This window comes from Alligator sinensis, unplaced genomic scaffold (assembly GCF_000455745.1).
Source record: "Alligator sinensis unplaced genomic scaffold, ASM45574v1 scaffold971_1, whole genome shotgun sequence".
Lineage (NCBI taxonomy): Eukaryota > Metazoa > Chordata > Crocodylia > Alligatoridae > Alligator > Alligator sinensis.
Window position 1 is genome coordinate 948,743 of NW_005842559.1, and position 10,653 is coordinate 959,395.

Below are 10,653 nucleotides of genomic sequence, written 5' to 3' on the forward strand. Positions count from 1 at the left end.
CAGCAGGAAATTGTATTGCTATGTATCTCTACACAGCATCAGAACTAAATCCATCACTGTCCCCTCACTCCTCCTGTTTTGCCACTCGTTTTGCTGTGAAAATATCTGATGCATTTTCTTGGCTCTGTATTGAATGTGCTCATACTAGCTACATGTTACCTTATAATTTAGGCCTTTTCACTCTGTCTTGGTCAGGCAAGATGGAGTCCTATATCCAGGAATTTGTGAGTCTGAAAATAGACTGGAGCAATGCCAGAGGCAGAGCTGACCCAGGGAATGCTGCATATTTGACTCTTACTCCAGAGGAATAGAGCTAGGACCACTCTGTCTTACGTTTGTGGGAAGAAGCGTACAGAGTTTGCTTATCCTGGTGCAGCTAGGGTTGTTCAGTCTGTCTTCCATGCCATGCTCTTTAGCCCTTTGGAGTCCCACTGCAAGTAGATGGCCAATTCTGTTTAATGGAGGTCTCTTCCCAAAAGGCGAATCAGCAGGCTGTACATGCCTCTGGATTCTGGGGATGTAGCAAGAGGAGGAGCCCTGAACCTCCTGGAATGTATGAGTTACCACCTCGCTCTGAGTCAGACTACCCAGAACCCAGACTGGAAAAAATCGTAGGAAAGTAGGAAGTACAGCAAAAAAGGAGTGTTCCCTTCATTACCTCCACTTCAGCATACTGGATTTGACCAAGAGGAATGAAGAAAAGGTGGATCAGCGTTTATTCTTCCCACAGTTGCTATAAAACAACATCTGTTCAGGCACAGTCTTTTTCATTCCTTATGGTTAACATTTTCATGTTCTTATTTTCAAGTCCATCTTCGTGAACACTGTTGTGGTTTCCAGATAAACACCCAAGCTGCAGTAACTTGAGGACTAATTTAAGCAAGCATTTATAACCTACCTACCCACTCTACATTGTGTCCAAGGCAGGAAATAAAGATCCAATGAGATTCCCAAACAGGAGGCCACTGTCATAATACAGGCTCCAAGGCTATGAATGCATTGCTGGACTACCCAGTTTCCGTGGCTTTTTGAGAGTCAGTGAATGGAATTCACATTCTCTGTGTGTGTGAATACAATACCAGTTTGGGTGTACAGTTCAGGTAGGCTGTTGTCTTTTTTCCACAGGTAATCAGCTCTTTTGAAAATACTTGGAGAAAACCACCAAGCAGCTTTCTGATGCATGCACATACCCCCACCCCAAACTTAACTGCTTTGGCTGCCCCTAAGCTCATCTGTGAAAACATGAATGAGGAACACTACCAATCTGTCTTATTTCCCCTTCACTTTATGGGACTTTTATATCAGAACATCTCAGTCCTGCTAAGGACATTGATGTCTACACAAACAGGACTTATACATGCAGACTTCCACTACCCAGCCTATCAATTCCTCTCCCACTCTTGCCATCCAAACAAAGGGAAGACCATTTAAGAAAGCCAGTGGGGATATCATGCGGTAGGCGTTACACCTTCAGATGTTTGCTTGATGGAAATGGTTGTTTACTAGGCATGCCGTGATTGTTTGCCAGATGGGCCACCAGGCTTCCGGCCTCCTCCCTAGCTTCCTGGCTTCAAAGTGAAAAACCACCGTCACACTTTTCAGTAGATAGGGGACAAATGGTAACTGCCAGGTTCTTAAGGGATTCAATATTTTAAGCTCTGGCCAGAAGTCATCTTCACTCCTTTAAGGTCATCTGAGCACAGTTGAAAAGCAACAGCAGGATATTCATAAGGACTGTTAATTGAAACAAGAGGCCTACCGGGATGCATACTGTAAGCTCAGAACTCTCTCTTTCTAGTCCAGACGGTTTCCATGATTCTTTTCCCAGACATGGATTCAAGAAGAATGAGTGCAAATGCCCCTATGGATCATGAAGAAGAAATTTCGATGCTTTTGCCTTTTTATTTATGTGTTCATGTGAAGAATCTAACGGGAGAAGACAAAGGTGTTTCCCAGATGGCCACAGGCCTTCACCTGTGGGATAGCTGCATGGATTAGAAGTAATTGCATTTCCTCTATCAAAGTTGCTGTTGCCAATTCTTCTGATCTCAAGCTAGTAGCATGGACCTATAATATATTGATAGGCATTAACAAGCACCTCCAGGGAAGCTGCTTGGTAGTGGAGACTCTGAGGATCTATGAGGTTTAGTGGCTTGCCCGTCTAAGTGCTTTCTTTTGCAAAGCCCAAGTAAAAGTCATTCTTTAACTGGTATCAAATGGGGTATTTCAACTACAAGTTTGCTTCTTTCTCTTCAGGAGTAAGATATCTCTTTTTCCCTGTGCTTACCTTTAGAAAGGATCTATTCAATGGCTAGGAACTATGAACATTCATTTCACTGACATATACTTGTGTACATGCCATTGATGTGCAGGAGAGGAGATGGGTGATTCTGTGAATTCCAGAATTTTACTTGACATGAAGGATTTCAGGACTGCTAAGGAACTGCTTAGCTGTTTTCACAATCGTATGCAAGTCGTAAGGTCTCTAAATAGTATCTACTCCATTTTAAGTGCCTAACTCTTGGGGCTGGGAAAAGTTATGTATGTACCTTTTCCAAACTTAATATGAAATATGCTCCTTAGGTAAGCATCCAGGGCTGTCAGTGCCGGGGTGTTAGCAATCCCCAAGCTGGCTAGCTCCCCTCATTTTCACAGCTGATAGTTTCAGGGCCATTATTAAAAGCCTTGAAAATGTGGGAAGCCTGTTAGTTTGGGACTGCTAATACCACAGCACTGATAGAACTGTAAGCAGTGTTCACTAAGCATTGAGATGGCAGGGCTGAAATAGCAGAAGTCTTTACTGAGACTGCTGGACTCCCCCTTATTTTCCAGGCTTCCAGTATTCTGTTTTGCAATGCATGTAGGTAGAGTGTGCACCGTGTGTTGTTTTAGGTTGATTTATGAACTAGATTTTGTTGTCTGCAAAGACAATTTCCACCCCCACCCCTTCCTTTTAAATGCATTTGCACTCAGAATGTATCCCCTTTTTGGGCATCTGCAGCAGAAGCCTCTATCAGATCTACAGTGCTGTTAGGTGCTTCTTTCTTCATGCATTTGTCAGACATAACCTCTTCATATCAGGATTCAGTTTTGGCAAGAGATAAGACTTCCCCCTACTCCCCCCATGTCAGTGTATTGCTTATGTGCATTCATTGCCCAGAAGAGGAGAAAGCGGTGATATGTGACAAGTTAAAAAATGCTGTTTACGTAATAGGTTGTGGTAAACTCTCTCTTTCTCATATCCACCTGATTTTCAGCTTCTTAAGGAAGCCACTAATTACATATCATTTCCTCCCCCCCAATGTTACAGCTTTAAAGTTTTTTGACCAACAGAAAATACGTGCACTGGTACCTTACTTATACCCATCATGACAGTGATTGACAGTTTCCCCCTCTTCTTGCTTTCTAACAATGGAAACACCCCTCTAACACACTGCACGTGTGTAGGACTGGGTGGGGAGGAAAAGGTAGATTGGGGAAATAAAAATGCTAGCAAAAAATGTGATAAGTGAGTAGTCGGTTGAGATTTCAGCAGCCATGACTCCTCTTTGCACCCCTTATTTTGCATTCCCAGCATGTGCCATAACAAGTGCATATTCCCTTTTTCCCCCATTTGCAGCCAACACAAAGCTGTTGCTTGCACTAATCACTCTCTTCCACAGAGAATATTTGAAATTAATTATTTAAAAATGTAAACAGATATAAAAACTTATATTGTTGTTGTGCTGCCACAGGTATTACCAGGAAAAGCCCAAGGACACCTCTTTCAGATCTTCAGGGAGTCAATACTATTAATGAAAGGACTCACCGGTAAGTCTGCTCTTTTGATTAGTAGGTAAAGAAAATAAGGAGAGAACTTCTTTCTAGCATCGAAAATGTGTAAATGTCTCTTCCAGTCTTAACTTTTTATGTCAGTATTCAGCCCCTTCTTCCTTTCTTCTTGTTGCATGAAGATATCTTTAGATCTTTTTTGACAGTAAGAATTTGAAATGATGGTAACTTCTGAGGAGCATTCTGTAATTGCACATGGTGAAGTTTGAGGGCCTATAAGGAGCAGGCTATAAAAATATTGTTAGGAGGAGTCAGGGTTTTCCAACCTCAACATTTAGCTGCAAAATATCTTGGTTATAGGTCAGGAGGTCAGAATTCACCCACAATTTTATTTTGGACAAAAATCTATGTATATAAAAGGGATGCACTACACAGAAAGCTCCTATGCACAGCTTTGTGTGGAGCATCCAAAGAGTTGCAGAGTTTTGAGGTGTTGGTTTCAAGTTCCTGGCTACTGTACAGGTTCATTTGCTAAAGAAATGTCAAGGGACTGACTGCTAATGTAAGTGCATCTCTGATGATGATTTAAACTGTCTTAAAGTGCAGATGATCTTCTGCTTTGCTTTATAAGTTGTGGGTCTTGGATCAATTCTATCACTGCAATTAGTCGGTGAGATTATGAAATGTGCTTTCAGTAAAGCACTTGGCCTTTTCCAGCAAAGATTCAGTGAGGATGTAGCTCATTTAAAGTGTTAGGTTTGCATGTCAGGAGCAGCTTTGCTGCCTGCTCCCCTTTCATGAGGGGTTATTCAGATCCATCTTCAGAATTAAATCTCCTGCCAAACAAACCCTTCCTCCCTAGAAGACAAGTCATAGGTCCTGATTCCTCTCTTCTCTTCAAGCTGCTTTGAGGCAATATTGTAGTCCTTCTGCTCTGCTCACTCTCTTCTCATCTTCAGCATAAGAGGCCTGGCCAGAGTATTTCATTAGTCTTCACTTGCAGAAAGAGTTGCTTGGAGTTTCTGAATGTAAGGTACAGCAGTCATGAATTTCCTTTAATTTTCACCAGAGGACCAGATAGAGCCAGGACAGACCAAATTGAGGAAGTATCAGTGTGGCTAAAAGCCACTTTTACTCCTTGTGGTTTTCTCCAAGTATAGTCATAAAGATTAGAAGGATCCGGTCTTTTAGCACTGGGCTCTGTGTTAAGATTTCTTTCAACCTGTGCAGAATACTCCTCTACAGTTGTCCATAAACCATTGTTCCTTTTGACTGATGTCTTTGTGCACACCGTGTCCAAGATAAAAGCCTTTGCTTATTAAAGTTTCATTCTTTTATTCATTGGGACAGAGACATGCCATCTATCATCATCTTTTGTTCATCAAGTACTTACTAATTTCCAGATAAAGTAGAATATCTTCCCTTCCTTGTATTCTTCCAGTACAGCTGAAGTAGCTATATACTTTTAATGTCAGGAAGGCCAAGTTCTGTCGAAAAAAAGACTTAAAAATTCTCAAGCTCTTAAGTGAGTTGGCTTATTTTCAGTGCCAAAGAAGAAAATAATTTCACAAAATGGTGTTATCCAGCTTGGATTCACCTATGTATGAATTAGGCTTGTACTTGGAGTCAGTAATGTCTTGTTTGGGCCAAGGACTTCTCCATAAGAAGCTGAGAAAAAAACACACCTACAAAGTTATTGTCTGCTCTTCCACACACTGCTTCACTGGGTAATATAGAGCTGAATACTTACGGAGTGGCTATATTATAGAGAAGCCTTGTTTGGTTCTTGGAAATAATGCCATCCTTGTGGGAAGAAAATGCCAAAATCTTTCTACTGTCCTTGTTTGTTTGATCCCTTTATGTTTCCTACCAGTGCTATCATCGACAGTACTGGCCAGTTCAACTCCAGCCACAATGCGTTTAATGTAAGTGGTGTGGTGTTTGTGGCTAGTATAGATAAAAGCCGCATATCTGCCATTCAATATTTCTGTATTCACTTTGGCTGCACAAGATTTATTTTTTGTTATGATATACACTTAATTAGAGTCTTTGTCCATCACAAAATGTTTCTTTAAAGGTAAGAAAAAATCTGCAGTCAGAAATTAGCTGTAAAGGAAGTTGCTTTATGCACAATTCCAACTCATGTTTCTACAGTTGTCTTGTCTCCGCAGGCTTAAATGAGACAGCTTATTTTCCAAAAGTCTTCAGATCTGGTTCTGATGCACACAGCAGATCTGTTGAGTAGGATGGTGGCATTTTTGCACGCTCTTCTGACTATAATTCCCCTTTTAAAGATCTTCAGAGTTAAGTTTTGTGGTTTGTCAGAGTCTTCCTAGTACAGAATGTGACAGCCCTATCTTGGAGGACAAATTTCAGTTTTGTTATAGAAGGTATTTCCTTGAAATTCACAGTAAGTGCAGTGGAATCCCTATTTCCACATCAGAGTAACTGGGAACCAAGAAAAATGCTTTTATGTATTTATTGCTGCTTAGTATGGAGTGTACTCCTGAGTTTATTTGGATTAAAACAAGCCAAAATAGCAAATACATTCTCCGAAAGTCAAAGCGGCCAGAAGATTAAGGTAAAAGGGTAGTAAGTACCTTGCCATCTTCCATTACCAGTGATAGCCTCTCTTGTATCCACAGGAGTTGTGCCATAATAATTTTTTTTAACTCTAGTGCTTAAAGCTAGCTGAGTATGAGAACTTAGCCTTGCTTTACTAACTGTACTAGAATTTGTACAGTGATGAGTACAGCATGTACTTATCAAGCTATCAGAAGTAGTACATGCATCTCTTAATATTGTGTCATTAGTATAGACTTACAATGTACAATCTATAATTCTGCTAGAGATGGTAAAACCCCCGAACCCTAAATGTCTTATTTCCCTCATGCTCCAAAAAGGAAAAATCAGTATGTAACATTTTATATATTTAAACACAAATGTAGTGATCGAGTGTGCATGCAATTTTAATGTCAGACATTACAGTTTAGTTTCTGTTGAAGAGAAATTTTGATCATATATGTTGAGTTGCATGGAAAGCTGCACCTACAAAAATAAAGATAACGGTGCACAGGAATCCAGAAAAGTACTCTCAGAAAACTATAACTCAAATTAATAAAAGGCTTTTTTTGTAACTAAAATGTACCAATTTAAGTCAGTTCTCCCCTGCAAATTAATAGAGTGATGGCTTTCTGATTCTTAGTGTGTTATTCATTAAGCATTTTCTTCAAACTAAATTAAAACCAGGAGTTTCCTTTTTATATCCATTTTATTACCATATGGCTGGTGATAACAGGGCATAGATCCAGCCCTGCAGTATAGTCTGAGGCATCCTTCTGAAAGCAAAGCTAAGCGATGACATCATGCAGGAAGTAGCTGCAGAGGGGATTACTGATCAATCCTTGCTCCTCAGCTCCCCTCCAAAGAAAGTGGTTATGTGGTTTCCACATGCATATTATGGCAGCTGGAGGGGAAAAGGCTTCACAAAAGCATGAGAAAGGCACCCTGCCTTAAAACTGCCTAAAGCAGCCACTAAATAATTAAACGCATGATATCACTAACCCAAGCCTGACAGGGTGGCTGTATTTTCAGTACAACAGAAACTGTTTTATGTTCATTAATGGTTTAAGAAATGTGAATAACAACAGCTGTGGATCATTGTCTCCCTTCCAACAGCCTGGCTTGCTTTGTGAGATGATTAACCCTCTCAATGACGCAAGTTGCGGGTGTATGAGCTATTGCCAGTGCATGTGCACCCGAAGGGATTAAAGTTACCACAGAGTCTTATTTTTAAAGTCACCTGGAGATGTTTCTGATTTTAATATTGTTTAAAATCCTGGTTGCAAACTTGACGGAGATTCTCTTTGTGACTATGTGCTGTTTCAACCCAGAATGTAAAAGACCAGCTATCATAATGATGGTAGGATTGTAGAAAATTTAGCGTTGGCAGGTTGTGTGTAAAATAAAGACAGAAAAGCCCAGTAGTGACAGTTTGCTGTTCCATGTTTGTATACCTGGATTTTGTTTCCAGTATCATTCTCTTTCTCTGGATGGTAGGTAGACTTGGTAAGTCTTTCTTAGGACTCCTTTGCCTTGAGATAACTGAGCTAATTCTCTGCTCTCCCCTCCAACAGGTACTCTGCTAATGAGCCTGTTTTGGCTTCCAGCTTTAGAAGCCCTTCCTAACTGTCTCCCACAAATCCTCTGTGTCTGATCATCAGATTCAGGTGGTGATTTTCAAATATCTATGAATTACTCTCACCTGCAGAGTCATTACAATGTCTTGTTGGAGCCAAGGCCTTTTCCATAAGAAGCTATGCCACTCCTGTTCTGAGATAAGGAACACGCCTGCGAAGTTGGTGTGTGTGTGTGTGTGTGTGTGTGTGTGTGCGCGCGCGCATATATATATATATATGATGGTGGTCTTCTCTTAAAGGGCCTGGGAAAGAAAGAGGATGCCCGTTCTGCAATTCTGGTCTGATTGTTATCAACCAGGAAGGTGCCTGCCCAACCAGCACTGTGGATCCATCTCTTTTTGGTAGGGTATGGATTTTGTCCATCTCGCCTTCCTCAGGCAGGGGACTGAAAGGATGTATTACAGCCAGTAGATTAAAGGATTCCCCTTTATAGAAACCATCTCTCCACTCGATTGATTGCTAGGGTCTTCTTTCAGCTTGTTTGATTCTCATTCTCGCAAGATTTGTGAGCAGAGCATTGGTTCTGGAGGTGATCCTTTTGGGTTCAGGTCTACTTACAGATGTGCTTTTCTGAGCGTCCACTCATTTTGTCCCACTGTGTGTCCATTCAGCACTTTCGCACACTTCAGGCCCTGTTTCCCCTCTGTCACATTCTTCTGGCTCATCTAGCCTTTCTCTCTCTCTCTCTTCCTCCCCTTCTCACATCTTCCCCTGCCGCCACACCATTGCCCAGTTCCTGTGAGGAAAATTACCAACAGATGTGGTATTCTGTCATTCATCTCTAGACAGTGTTGTATCAAAGTTTCTTCTCCCTCCAAAAGGAAATTTAATTCATCTTTCTCCATTCCTTCAATTGGGACCATACATAGCTGAGTTTATCATTTTCTTGATATCGAAGCACATTGCTATGTAACGAAGCAGAAAGAGTTGGATCTGTCATTTCTGTTTGCTGATTTTGTCAGACATTTTCTTTGTAGTTCATCAGTCCTTTAGGTATTGGGCTCTTCCATTTATAGCATCTCCTTTTCCCACAGTGTCTTCTGTCCTCTTTCCTTTCCCTTCATCTTCCCTACTAAATGGCTATATGAAACAGGGAATGTTTGACTAAACACCCATTTTGTCTGCCATCCAAAGTGTTAAACAATATTGTTCTCTAGGGTACAGAGAACTAGGTAGAGTTTTAAACGCATATATTTTTGGATACCCCTTGACTTCAACAGCTGATGAAGTGTATCATCCTGTAAATGAGAGAATATTGTAGTCCTGATCACCCAATGATAGTGAGATCGATCAATCTATCTATCTATCTATCAATCTCAATTTAAAATCTGGCTTAACAGATGTCATGTCTACATTTGAGGCCTGGCATTATGAACTTATTGTGCAGAAGTGAATGACTAGTGACAAGGAGAAATGTCAGTTGTCTTCTCATTAAGAAATTGCATAACCTTCCAATTCAGAACCTTTTAATGATATTCAACAACTAGCTTTGTCTTGTTAAGGAACCAAGTGATAACTATGTTTTAGAAGTGCATGTTGTGACTCATCTCTTTCTCATTTCAGCGATGCCTATGGAGTTGGCTGGAATGCCAGGATGGCGATCCGACAGGGCAGACTCTCCAGTCCTAGTTCCTTCCTAGACAAAGATGGGATATTTGTTAATTCAACCAACAGCAAGCTATTGGAGAGGGCCCATGGGATTCTCATGTTAGTATAAAAGGAGCGGATCTTGGTTTCACTGCACTTCAAAGGTCATAACAAAAATATGAACTGCAAGAATAAGGAAATCTACTACTAATCCCACAAGTTCAAGTTCCAAGTGGACTTGGACATGCCAGATCTTTATCAAAGAGGCTCAGTTGTTTATTATGACCATGACATGCTCCATTTCTTATCATTCAGGGCTTGCTGGCTAGTATTTCTTTCCCCCTTTAATTTTTTTTTTGCTGAAGAAGTGGATCTACATTCATAATAAATAGGCTAGTCAAAAGATGTGACAGTGATGGTGGCATTAGAGGAAAGAGGATTTGGAAATGACATTGAGAATTCCTTTGACTGAGTCACTGCAACTAGCTATGGAGTATTTCGCTTCAGTTTGAGAGGTGTAGGTGGCCAGATTTTAACCAACACTGGCAAATCATAGTGTGTCTGCATCATAGGTTTCTGAAGATTCCAGACTAGCCTGAATGAAAGTTATGGAGTATGATGTGATAATTTGGAGGGGAAATTTCTGTTCCTTTCTCCCCATTTTGCACAAAGGACCAGCTACCCCACAATTTACTATGTCAACCCAATTTAATTGGAATTCCTTACCTTTGTACTTCATTTCACACAGACAAAAATGATATGCAGAAAGGAGAGTAATCTCATTTATTATACAGGTTATATATAGAAAAGCGTTGCTATGGAGGGTTTGAAGGGATTGTGTTATTTACTGTTATGTATCCTCATGGGCGGATCCAAGATTTTGGAAAGCCGGGGTGTAAGAGCAGCACCCTGTGCTGCAGGGATGACTGCACCCTGGCTCCCAGCGTCTGCCCCTCCCCACACCAGGGTGGGCAGACCTCATCACAGGAGCAGACATAGGGGACTTTTTTAAGGCCATTCGAGCAGGTAAGAATCTTCCCTACCCCTTCTCCTCTGTACTCAGTGGCATACTCTTTTCCCTCCTCTGCTCACTGCT

General features: G+C 41.0%; 1 protein-coding gene across 7 annotated transcripts in view; it reads left to right on the forward strand.

Annotated features, from left to right (window-relative positions):
• The window catches only part of MYO9A (myosin IXA), a 320,527-nt gene that overhangs the window by 248,751 nt on the left and 61,123 nt on the right, over window positions 1-10,653 (forward strand). For all 7 annotated transcript variants that reach the window (XM_025214001.1, XM_014524020.2, XM_014524018.2 and 4 more), the window contains 2 exons: window positions 3,735-3,810; window positions 9,534-9,677. In XM_025214001.1, the coding sequence (XP_025069786.1) occupies window positions 3,735-3,810; window positions 9,534-9,677 (220 nt within the window). The remainder of the gene's footprint in view (window positions 1-3,734; window positions 3,811-9,533; window positions 9,678-10,653) is intronic.